The following is a 13,752-nucleotide window of genomic DNA, read 5'->3' on the forward strand; positions in this document are numbered from 1 at the left end:
ATAAGGAGAGATTTTTTCCATTTTCTTTTATTTTTGTGTCTATATGATAAGATGGATGTTGCTTCTTCTTCTCCCTCTGCCCCTCTACCCTGCTCATGCTGTCTCTCTCGTTCACTCTTTATCTCTCAAATAAATAAATTCTTTTTTAAAAAACTGGAAAAAACTAGAATATTGACAAATCTTTGGCAAAAATAATTTTAAAAATCAAGGAAAAAAATATCTATGAGCACAAAAAGCAAAAGGTAACATATCTAGAAATGAAAAAATATTTAAAGAACTCGCTGAATATCATGATATATATATTTTTACACTTTAATAAAACATAATTTACCAAAATTAAATCAATAGTAGAAAATCAGAATGAGTATATGAGTACCAATGACATTAAATTAGTAATTTTTAAAAAACTTCTAAGAGTAGAAAGGGAAGACTGATAATGAGTTCCTTGTAAGGACAAGAAAGAAAATGAAAAGTTCTCTACAATGACTCCAAGGAACTATATAGACACTTCATAAACATTATCTCATTAATCCTGATGATATCCCCATTAATTATTGCTCTACTATATAACAGATTCATCCAACAAGGGAAGATAATAAGAATAAGAGATTAGTGGTTTGTTCAAGGTCACTTTAGTAAGAGAAACTGAGAAAAACTTTCTTTTTTACATTATAAAGTTTTAAAACAATATTACATTGTCTCTTAACATTTCAATGACCAATAATCCTATAGCTGTCTTAAAAAGCTAACTGGATGGTAGACAAATAATACAGCTAAGAAGGTGTACTGATGCCAGGTCACAAATGGTCTATATGTTATGTTAAGTCTTTTATTCTGTGCACAATGAAAAGTTGATACTCATGAAAATATCTCTTATTCTAAAAGACACAGAAATTATGCACATTTTGGTGGAAAAATCATAGTTAATAATTGCATGGAGTACCAGGTGTGGTGCATAAACAATGAATCTTGGAACACGGAAAAAATAAAATAAAAATTTTTTTTTTTAAAGATTTTATTTATTTTTTTGACAGAGAGAAATCACAAGTAGATGGAGAGGCAGGCAGAGAGAGAGAGAGGGAAGCAGGCTCCCTGCTGAGCAGAGAGCCCGATGCGGGCCTCGATCCCAGGACCCTGAGATCATGACCTGAGCCGAAGGCAGCGGCTTAACCCACTGAGCCACCCAGGCGCCCAAAATAAAATGTTTTTTTAAAAAAGCATAATATCAGAAAAAAAAAGAATTTCAGAAACATTCCTATATTTTAAAGAACAAAATCTTTTAAAAATTTTTATGGAGGCAATGAAAGAAATATCAGTAATATAAAAAGAAAAATAGTTTCCTTTATCAAAAATCTAATGCTTTATCATCTGTAATTGTTGAAAAGAGAGTAAGAACTATAATCACCTTCTTTATTCTTTTACTTCTAGCAATTAAGCATTTATTTTTAACAAAGATAAACAAAGAAGAAATAATGGATCCTAATAAAATTTAAGGAGGTAGTAGTGATGGTGCCAAAGGGTTTGCTGATGGATCCTATGTGGATTATGGCAGGGAAAATTCAATGATGATACCAAAGTTTTGAGCACAAGCTGCCAGAATGACAGAACAACTATTCTTGGAATGGAAAAGGCTAAAGGAAGAACACTTGGGAGGAAAGAAATTAGGAGTTCAATTTTGTACATGTTCATTCGAGGCGCTTATCACACATCCAAGTGAAGATGGTGAGTTGGCAGCTAGATGTAGGAGTCTAGACTTTAGGGCAGTGTTCCAGGTAGAAGTATAAATTTGGGAAAGAGTAGCATAAAGATAATATTTAGAGCCATGAAACTGGATACTACTTAACAGAGTGACTACACATAGAAAAGATGATCTGGGAATGATCTCTGAAATAGTCTGACATTTAGAGGTTGGGGAGATGAGGAGGAATGGGGACTGGGAGTAAGGAGGAGCCCACAGGAGGGAAACCAGAGAAGTGCTGAAGAGAGCAATCCTGTTTATCAAACTGCTAGGAGGTCAAGACAGAAGAGGAAATGATTAACCACTGGATTTAGCAATGAAACATCACTGCTGACTTCAACGAGAGCACTTTCACGGGTAAGTATTAAAGCTCAGTTTGAACAGTGCAAGGGATATTGGAGGCAAAAAAAAAAAAAAAAAAAGAAAGCTGGGACAATTTTATAATAAAGGAGAGGTGACTGAAAAGTAGCTTGAAGTGACTATGGGGAAAGTTTCTCTGTTTGTTTTTAACACAGGGAAAATAACAACATGACTGTATGCGGCGATCTGTGGGAAGATCTACAAAAGAGGGAAAATTAATGGAAGAGGACAACTGTTGGGAGGATGGGATGTCCTGCACAGGTCAAAGGGCTGGTCTTTCATTGCAAAATGATTTTATCCCTAAAAGGAGTGGGGGAAAGGCAGAATGTATGGGACAGAATGTCTAAGGGCAATTTGACAACATATGGAACTTTACAGTCTCTTTAAATCAGCAGTTTTGTTTGTAGAAATTTGCTTCATTAAGGACACAATCGTGTTTAAGTACAAAGAAAAGACTTAGCTATAGGAATGCTTATGACATTATATTTAAAAGCCAAAAAATGAAGGTATCATAAGAGACCAATAATAATTAGCTACTGGACTTTTTAGACCTAAAATCCATTCCAGGAAAAAATGTTTAAAGATGTTTAAAATTATATCAAGATGTAACTCAGAAAAATTGAGTTTTCTCACTGGTACACAACCTAAAACTAAAAATCAGTTTTAAATATGAAATATATTTTAATATGTTTCTATTAACATATTTCATATATTTAACTTCAAAATATAACATTTCATTTAAAAAGACTAATGGCTAATAAACATTTTTAAAAGCTCAGTGGCACCAGTAATCAGATACATGCAAATTAAAACAACAAAAGAAAAAAAAATAGGGTATAATTTTTTACTTACAGAACTGGCCACACTTTTAATACTTAATTTTTTTAAAGATTTCATTTATTTATTTGAAAGAGAGAGAGAGAACATGAAAAGAGAGGAGGGGGTAGGGAGAAGCAGAGTCCGTGCTGAGCAGGGAGCCTGATGTGGAACTCAATTCTGGGACTCCAAGATCATGACCTGGGTCAAAGGCAGTCGCTTAACCAACTGAGCCACCCAGGTGCCCTTCACACTTTTAATACTTAGTTGGCAAGAGGGGAAGCAGGCAATTTCACTTATTGTCTATAGAAACTAAACTGGTATGGCCTCTCTGTAGGGCAATTTGACAGCATATCTCAAAAGCTTTAATAATATATATGCTTTATCCAAGAAATTTTACTTCCAGGAGTTTAACCAATCATGGTGTGTTTGAAAAGATGTAGTTACAAGGTTATTAACTGCAATAGCGTATGTGACAGTGAACAACCAAGTGCATCCTAAAGGTCCAACAATAATTGGGTAAACACATTATAGAGATAATTAAATTATATTCATTCAGGGAAATGAGATTGTGAAAGGATAGTTAATTACATACAAAAATGTTCATTATGGAGTATTACATGTACATTATAATTCCATTTTAAAGAAAAAATATATCTATGCATAGAAAAAGCTGGAAAGTTACCCATCAAAATGTTAATGCTTCTAAAAGCTGTTTCTTTTTTTTTTAATTTTTAATTTTTTTATTAACATATACTGTATTATTAGCCCCAAGCGTACAGGTCTGTGAATCATCAGGTTTACACACTTCACAGCACTCACCATAGCACATACCTTCCCCAATGTCCATAACCCCACCACCCTCTCCCTAACCCCCTCCCCCTGGCCACCCTCAGTTTGTTTTGTGAGATTAAGAGTCTCTTTTGTCTCCCTCCCGATTCCATCTTGTTTTATTTATTCTTTTCTTACCTGCCCCAGCCCCCCACATTGCTTCTCAACTTCCTAAGAGGTGTTTCTTAAAGGCAAGATTATGAGTGACTTAAACTTTCTTCTATCCACCTGTCTTTATTTTCTAATTTTTCTATAATTAATATGTATTACTTTCCAAATGAATTAAAAGCAGTAATTTTGTTAAGGATAGACTTCTACAGTTTCTTAAAATTAGAAACCCAATAAAGCTTTTTAAAATATGTTTAATACAGGTATATTTCATGGAAGAAAACGAATGTTGAAAATACTGGTTCTTGGGGCACCTGGATGGCTCAGTCGGTTAAGCATCTGTCTTCAGCTCAAGTCATGTTCCCAGAGTCCTGGGATTGAGCCCCACGTCTGGCACTCTGCTCACCAGGGGGCCTGCTTCTCCCTCTCCCTCTGCCTGTCACTCCCCCTGCTTGTGCTTGTGCTCTCTCTCTGTCAAATAAATAAACAAAATCTAAAAAAAAAAAAATAATAAAGTAAAATATTTTTTCTTTATTACAATCAGAATAGTTTAAATCTTTCGGAAAAGATCTCACATGGTCAGTAATGCAAACATGCTTATGACTAGGTTAAACTGGTATTTGCCTTCTCATTTTATTGTTCTTTTTTAAGATAGTAGAAACCCCTCAGTATATAAAGGAGAGAAAGTGATACATACATGTTAGGATTAGTGCATCAGAGAAAGAGGAAGTTGCATACAAATTCACACAAAAAGTGGTTAAGCAAGTTGGAGACATAGAGCATATATCATCAAATTCATTTATATTCATATATCATCAAATTCTGAGGGGACCAGTTGAGAAGATTCCATTATTGTAAAGTGATGTAATAATTACTACAGTCTCTTATGTGAGTAGGAGAGAAAAATTAGTATTTGCATTTATCTTTATATTTTCAAGTCACTTCCTAAATCATTAAAAATAGCCTTTCTACCTACATGTTAATGGCCAAACCCCTAATGTCCAGCTGCCATCTTGTTCTTTAATTTGAAACCTGTGTGTATGACTATGGACAAGTTATTTAACCTCCCTGCATTTCAATTTTTTCATTTATAAAATTTAGTAGTCCTATGTCACTGTCTTTTGAGGATTAAATAAGTTAACAAAAGGAAAGCACTTTGAACAATGCCCGATATACAGAAAGCATTCAATAAGTATTATCACTATTCTTTTTACAAGTATTATTTTTGAACTATTTGTTATCCTCATAGAATGTTCTATAATCTATTACGTCCCAAAAAGTGTAATTTTATGCCTGTTAAAAAATTCTTGCTATAACTTTTTTTTAGATTGAATGTACTAGAATTATTCCTTTTCCTAAGTGATTCATTTATTTAAGTTAAAAATCTTGGTACCATAGTACTGTGTTACTTCTCCCTCACTACCTGAGTATCTTCACAGTCCTATCTCTCCAATAGTGACTTCTCTCACTAGATGATTATCCTGGGGACAAGGACTATACTCTTTTTCAGAATTTCATGAAGCAACTACATTCTTGAAACTATGTATCTCTGGTAGTTAGGGAAGTTTCTTTCCTACATTAGGTCCTTAATAAATGCATCTTCAATGTGTGTGTGTGTGTGTACATAAATTACACATATACGTTATTATTCTCTCTTTCTCTTTCCCTTACAGCTCTGACCTTACCATAACATTTTTAAAGTATATAAAGATGATCATTCTATTTAGGAAGCCAATTCTACAAGTGGACTTACAAAAAAATCTATAGATTTCATCTGATTAATTTTCGATGCTGATGAGATTGTAGGAAATTCTTAATTCTCATAAAATCCTGATAGTAGGATTAATTGGTACAACTCTTTTATATAGACACACTTCAAGGGCCATAAAAAATTTCATTGTCTTTTCCTGAGTAACTGTAAATTCACAGCGGAAAGAAAATTGATTTGCACAAAATGTTCATTATTCTTTCCTTTATAGTGGAGAGAAAATGGAGAACAATCTGAATGATGGAATTCAGTTTTGAACTCTCAATGGACTATAAAAGAGCTATTAAAGTTATCATTATAATGACTATAGCAACAGAATTACAAGCTGTTTTCTAAGAACTATACTTAATGCTGCAATTACAATTATGTAAAAAGTGTATTTACATTAAACACTAAAGATGTAAATGAAGTTTTTATTTTTCAATGATTACTGATACTGAAATAAAAGCAGTTTTACACAGGGTGCCTGGGTGGCTCAGTGGGTTAAGCCACTGCCTTCGGCTCAGGTCATGATCTCAGGGTCCTGGGATCGAGTCCCGCATTGGGCTCTCTGCTCAGCAGGGAGCCTGCTTCCTCCTCTCTCTCTCTGCCTGCCTCTCTGCCTACTTGTGATCTCTGTCAAATAAATAAATAAAATCTTAAAAAAAAAAAAAGCAGTTTTACACAGAAATCAGTTGCTTTTTAGTTACACTAACAATGAAACTGCAGAAAAGGAAATTAGAGAATTGATTCTATTTACAATAGCACTAAAAACCATAAGATACCTTGGAATAAACCTAACCAAAGAGGTAGAGGATCTACACTCGAGTCATTCGACTCAACTATACTGATCATTCATGAATGAAACTGAGGAAGACACAAAAAGATAAGAAAACATACCATGCTCCTGGATTGCAAGAATAAACATTGTTAAAATGTGTATGCTGCCCAGAACAATCTATACTTTAACACCATCCCAATCAAAATACCATTGGAATTTTTTAGAGTGCTGGAACAAACAATCCTAAAATTTGTATGGAACCAGAAAAGACCCTGAATCACCAAGGAAATGCTGAAAAAGGAAAACAAAGCTGGGGGTTTCGCATTGCCTCATTTCAAGCTTTATTACAAAGCTGTGATCACCAAGACAGCATGGTACTGGCACAAAAACAGATACATAGACCAATGGAACAGAATAAAGAGAGCAGATATGGACCCTCAACTCTATGGTTAAACAGTCTTTGGCAAAGCAGGAAAAAACATCCAGTGGAAAAAAGATAGTCTCTTCAATAAATGGTGCTGGGAAAATTGGACAGCTACGTACAGAAGAATGAAACTGGACCATTCTCTTACACCACCCACAAAAATAAACTCAGCATGGATGAAAGACCTCAATGTGAGACAGGAATCCATCAAAATCCTATAGGAGAGCATAGGCAGTAACCTCTTTGACATCGGCCACAGCAACTTCTTTCAAGACATGTCTCAAAAGGCAAAGGAAACAGAAGCAAAAATGAACTTTTGGGACTTCATCAAGATCAAAAACTTCTGCACAGCAAAGGAAAACAGTCAACAAACCAAAGAGGCAACCTACAGAATGGGAAAAGATATTTGCAAATGACACTACAGACAAAGGGCTGATATCCAAGATCTATAAAGAAATTCTCAAACTCAACACCCCAAAAACCAGATAATCAAGTAAAAAATGGACAGAAGACATGAACAGACACTTCTCCAATGAAGATATACATATGGCTATCAGACACATGAAAAAAATGTTCATTATCATTAACCATCAGGGAAATTAAAATCAAAACCACATTGAGATACCACCTTACACCAGTTAGAATGGGAAAAATTAATAAGGCAAGAAACAACAAATGTTGGAGAGGATATGGAGAAAGGGGAACGCTCTTATACTGTTGGTGGGAATGCAAGCTGATGCAGCCACTTTGGAGAACAGTTGTGGTGATTCCTCATAAGTTTAAAAATAGAGCTACCCTATGACCTGACAATTGCACTACGGAGTATTTACCCTGAAGATACAGATGTAGTGAAAAGAAAGACCGTATGTACCCCAATGTTCATAGCAGCAATGTCCACAATAGCCAAACTGTGGAAAAAGTCAAGATGTCCTTCAACAGATGAATGGGTAAAGAAGATGTGGTCCATATATACACTGGAATATTACTCAGCCATCATAAATGATGAATACCCAACTTTTGCATCAGCATGGATGGGACTGGAAAAGATTATGCTGAGTGAAATAAGTCAAGCAGGGAAAGTCAATTATCATATTGTTTTACTTACTTGAGGAACATAAGGAATAACATGGACATTAGAAGAAGGAAAGAAAAAGTGAAGGGGGAGGGAATTGGAGGGAGAAGATGAACCACAAGGGACTGTGGACTCGGAGAAATAAACTGAAGGTTTTAGAGGGGAGAGCGGTGAGAGGATGGGTGAGCCTGGTGGTGGGTATTAAGGAGGGCACACATTGCATGGAGAACTGGGTGTTATATGTAAACAATGAATCTTGGAACACAACATCAAAAACTAATGATGTATATTGTATGGTGACTAACATAACACAATTTAAAAAAATTAAAAACAAATAAAAAAGAAAAAGAAAAAAATAAATAAAAAGAAAATCAATGCTAAAATAAAAAAGCCTATGCCTTATCAATGTTTTAAACTCCAACAATCATCTTGAAGCACTGAGCTAGCATCACTTCACTGATATAGCACATCTACAAAGTTTGGACATGTGGCAGATCCAACACTTAAAATAATTATGCAAAGCAGAATCAAAAGTAGTATTAGTTGCATATAACACCCAGTTCTCATCATACCATGTGCCCTACAACTAATGAATCATTGAACACTATACCAAAAACTAATGATGTACTATATCTTGGCTAATCGAATTTAAATTTAAAAAAACGTTGGGGGGCTTGGGTGGCTCAGTCATTAAGTGTCTGCCTTTGGCTCAGGTCATGATCCCAGGGTCCTGGGATCCCACCTCCCTCTCCCACTCCCCCTGCTTGTGTTCCCTCTCTCACTGTGTCTGTCAAATAGTAAATAAAATCCTAAAAAAATAATAAATTTAAAGAAAGTAATATTACAAAAAAATTATATTTATTTTTTTAAAGACTTTATTTATTTATTTGTTTGTTTATTTATTTATTTATTTATCACAGAGAGAGAGAGAGAGACAGACAGACAGACAGACAGAGAGATCACAAGTAGGCAGAGAGGCAGGCGGGGTGGGGGGAAGCAGGCTCCCCACTGAGCAGAGAGCCTTATATGGGGCTTGATCCCAGGACCCAGAGATCATGACCTGAGCCAAAGGCAGAGGCTTAACCCTCTGAGCAACCCAAGTACCCCCCTCAAAAAGCAATTTTAATCAATATATTATATAAGATATTCAACTGTAAATTAAGATTTCAATAACATATTTCAAAATGTCAAATACCTTTGGGTAAATTTCAAATATGGTGTGTAATCTATTACAGCAGGAAAGTTTCCATCCAATCCTTCTCCCTTGAGGCAGAAGCTAAGACAAGAGACAATAAATATGTCATAATACATTAACTTTTAAATCAATGTTAAGTATTATAAACAATCTCTTGTTAAAGACATGTGTTTCATCAAATTGCAGGTAAATTTTTAAAATTTATATTTAATTCATATGTTACCTGTTATAAATAAACATCTTAAAAAAGATACTCTATGTTCACTACCAATGACAAAGGATTGCACAAGTTAATATACTTTAATATGAATATATCATGCCAAAGAAAAACTTTCTGAGAAATTTGTTCAAACATTATTTATCGGACACTACCTTGGTCTTCGCTGGATTTTAAGACATCATTAGAGAATTTTCAAATGAAGACTTGTTCACATTTTATACAAACTCTAATGTGACACCAACTAACTCTCCAAAAGGTTTAATTAGAAAAATAAAAGTTTTCTAAACTGTCTGAATAGGTGAAAGGGCTTGGATGTTAGATCTAAAAAGAATGCTAAAAAAAATCCTTTAATCTTTTTTTAATTATTCTTTATTTTCCTGTATTTTTATTTTTTTCCCTTTAAAAAAATTAACATAATGTATTGTTTGTTTCAGGGTTACAGGTCTGTGATTCATCAGTCTTACACAATTCACATACCCCCAATCCCTGTAATACTGATCACCGAACTACCCATCCCTTCAACCCCCTTGAGAGCTCCAGTAACCCTGTTTGTTTCCTGAGATTAAGAGGTGCTTATGGTTTGTCTCCCCTTTGGTTTCATATTGCTTCATTTTTCCCTCCCTTTCCCTATGATACTCTGTCTTGTTTCTGAAATTCCTCAAATAAGTGAGATCATATGGTAATTGTTTTTCTCTGACTTATCTCACTTAGCATAATACCCTCTAGTTCTATCCACACTGTAGCAAATGGCAAGATTCTGGGTATTTATGATAGCTGCATAGTATTCCATTGTGTGTGTGTGTGCATGTGTGTGTGTGTACCACTTCTTCTTTATCCATTCATCTGTTGATGGACATCTGGGCTCTTTCCATAGTTTGGCTATTATGGACATTGCTGCTATAAACATTCAGGTGCACGTGTCCCTTTGGATCACTGCCTTTGTATCTTTAGGGTAAATACCTAGTAGTGCAATTGCTGGGTCATAGGGTAGCTCTATTTTCAACTTTTTGAGGAACCTCCATGTTGTTTTCCCAAGTGGCTGCACCAGCTTGCATTCCCACCAACAGTGTAGGAGGATTCCCCTTTCTCTGCCTCCTCGCCAACATCTGTCAGTTTCCTGACTTGTTAATTTCAGCCACTCTGACTGGTATGAGGTGGTATCTCACTGTAAAACCCCTTTAATCTTTAGTCAATCCTTTTTGAGTACATGGCAACAGGAAAGGTTGAGATTTGCCCAAAGTCATACTGGAAGTCTCAAAGCCAGTAAAGAAACTCTAGATCTCTTGGTCTCCCAATCTAGTCATCTTTGTTTTGTATGATGATATATCCAATTGGATAATAATAATTTTTTAAAAAGGCATTTAGTTTTATTACTATTATGGGAAGAAAAAAGTACATCTTCTGGGAACATTAATTAGAACAATTACAAGATGTAGATCGATCTTTTAAAAAAACAAATTCATCTATGAACTCCCACCTTCTGGTTTCTTTGGTAAGTTTGCTTGTTGAAATAACATTCTAATATGTTAATATCAAGGGCATGTATATACTTTTTCATACTTGAATGAGGAGTGAACAGAAGTGGCCCCACTTTATAAGAGCTTTCCTTCATTTACAATACTAATACTAATGTATCTTTAAGAGATTTGCTTTCAGCACCATGACAGGTGAAAAAGTAACACATTTAGGATAAAAAAAAAACAAGCTCTATATCGCATCTATCATGCTCATATTCTGAACAATTAAGCTAATAACTGAATATGACTTTATTAAATCTTAAATAGAGGAAAATTACACTGACAAAATGAAAGTATTTTGAAAAGGAAGTGATTTACTAAAAAACAGTAATGTCAGTGGAAATGAACAGCATTATTTTCTGATTGAAGACTAAGAGTAGATTTTCAGTTAAGTTTTATACTTATTTTGTTGAAATTCTTGAATTTTTAAGTGATATTTTTCAAAAGAATTATAATATTTCCATCATTCTTAAGTTTGAGTTCTTGTTATAAACAAACCTTTTACTTTTAGCATAACGTAAACTCTTGGATGATAAGAAATGCAAAAAGATACTCCCATAAATCTATGAAAAACTTACATTTACATTTTTAGTAATTACAATCTTAGTCTGAAATCAATTCATCATATTGATAATAACAAAAGCAAATATGAACAATATTTTTGATGGTCTAGATTCATAGTACAAACATAAGACACCCAAGATATGCCAGGATCTTTTTTATTTCGATACATGAGGTAATGAAAATCTTTCATGCTTTGAATCTACTTTTAGTTCATCCTTTTTTATTTTAAAGCAGTAGCTAAAAAAATACTAAGAGATAAGATCCAAAAATTTCCTCCAGTGCTACCAGGGTATATAATTTTTCTGCTGGGGAAATGCAGTCTAGGATTATTTTGCCCAAGCTAGTAAGCAAACATGTCAGTTAATTCCTTAACCTGAGAGTCTTAGAGCAAACCCAGTCAGAAAGCTGATGTAGCTGGATAAGGAACATGAACACGAGTTAAATATCAATATCCAGCTGTGTGCTCTACTTAAGTAGCAAACCAAGAAAAAAAACCTAAGTAGAAACTATTATGACATCCAATAACTTAAAAACTGAATACATTTAGATTAAGTACCTGAAATCAATAGCATTTAGTCCAAGCAGCATGCCAGCAAGCATATTTGCTTCCTCACCTAAGACAATTGCTCCATCTTCATAAAATCGCCTAAAAATGAAATGGGTAAATACATAAATATTAAAAGCACACTGAAGTTTTGTCTATAGAAATTAGAGACTAAACTAAAGTACAAAGAACTAAATTTTATTTATCAAAATAAAAATTATCTGGATCACCCAATTCTTGTAGATACTTAGGAGGAAAAAATGCCAGCATAACCAAAAAAAAAAAAAAAATCATTCTAAGCGTTTCCACTTCTCTTAAAATCCCTAAAGCAACCTTCAATGGGCCAAGATTGTCTACTACTTTTCCCTAATAGGGAAGCAATATGAATGTAATTTGAAAGGTGGAAAATTCAGTCATTTATACTGCTCTCTTTTTGAAACTATGTAGACTATTGTGGTATACACTGAACAAACACAAACACACATTATTTTTTATGTAATTCCAAACACACATTATTTTTTATGTAATTCCACTGAACAAATACAAACACACATTATTTTTTATGTAATTCCATAAAATTTTTTATGTAATTTAATGTAATTTATTAATTAAATGAAAGATGTGATCATTTGTAATTCATGCTAACCTTTAGCACTACAATACTAATGGGCTAGCAGGGTGACTGAATGAAAAAGAAGTGTTCATTATCTCTTAAAAATATGAACATGAATCTATCAGTGTTACTTCCTATAAAGCTTTCTGTTTCAGTTAATGTTAGTTGTTAAAATACTAAAATTTTTATATTAATATCTTAAAATAAATATTTTGAGAAAATGTCATGATATGAGCCAAAAGGTATTTTTCCGCAAAAGAATGTAAGATCACTGTATTTACTTTCCTTAATACTGCACAAAAGCTAGTTTATGTTCAATAAGCAGGGATCATTTAATTGTTATATCTATTTATATTAGATGCCACTGTGTAAGACCCCACTAACTAAAGGAAAACATTTTAGTAAATGAAATTTGTCTTACTCTTTATGGTAAAAAAGACTTTAATATGCTCATAATCCCACTGCCAATTTTATATAACTCACAGTTTAAAAATACTTTTATAAACATTATCATCATTTGGTACTTGCTCAAAAACCCCATGAAGCAAAGGTGGAAACAGCTATCTTTAGTTTCAAATTTACCACCAAGAAAAGTTAAGAATTAGGTTAAAACAATTTGCCCAAGCACATGCAGATAAATTACTTATGGAAGAAACCTAATTCTTCTAACTTTAAGTTCTATATATTTCCATTAAACAATACCATAACACAATAAAAAAAATTCAAAGCAAAAAAAACCCATACCACTATAAAAAATATTTAAAGAGAATTTAACCTATGTTATAGTTCATAAGGAATTTTAAATGAATAAAAAGTACAAAGGAAAATAAGAGAACACTATTCTACCTACTGTCAGATATAAGGCTACAAATAAATACTGTGGGAAGTCTAGCTTGGAATAGATGCTTTCTGTTTCCAATATGGGAACTGTTTTTATTGACTTATACAAAAAAGAGAAAAATTAAAAACTTTCAGTCTGACAAAGATTAATAAAATACATGGAAGGAATTTCTATATATTTAACTAAGATATTCCACAAAACATTAAGATATTTAAATAAATCTATGTACCTGAGATTCTGTCACTGTCCCAATAGCTAAACTGGCTGTTGAAAGAGAATTTTCACTCCTAGAAGAACTATGATTGTAATGGCTCTAGATCCCCAAATTCTACAGGATACGTGGCTTAGAAAAAAGTCTGATCTTTGATACTAGGAATCACC

At 33.6% G+C, this 13,752-nt stretch overlaps 1 protein-coding gene across 8 annotated transcripts in view; it reads right to left on the bottom strand.

The window, feature by feature from the left end:
- RUNDC3B (RUN domain containing 3B) overlaps positions 1-13,752 on the bottom strand; it is a 137,381-nt gene that overhangs the window by 48,643 nt on the left and 74,986 nt on the right. For all 8 annotated transcript variants that reach the window (XM_032304723.1, XM_032304719.1, XM_032304722.1 and 5 more), the window contains 2 exons: positions 11,930-12,019; positions 9,073-9,153 (listed from right to left, as the gene is read on the bottom strand). In XM_032304723.1, the coding sequence (XP_032160614.1) occupies positions 9,073-9,153; positions 11,930-12,019 (171 nt within the window). The remainder of the gene's footprint in view (positions 1-9,072; positions 9,154-11,929; positions 12,020-13,752) is intronic.

The sequence above is a fragment of the Mustela erminea genome, chromosome 11 (assembly GCF_009829155.1).
Source record: "Mustela erminea isolate mMusErm1 chromosome 11, mMusErm1.Pri, whole genome shotgun sequence".
In the NCBI taxonomy this organism is placed as follows: domain Eukaryota; kingdom Metazoa; phylum Chordata; class Mammalia; order Carnivora; family Mustelidae; genus Mustela; species Mustela erminea.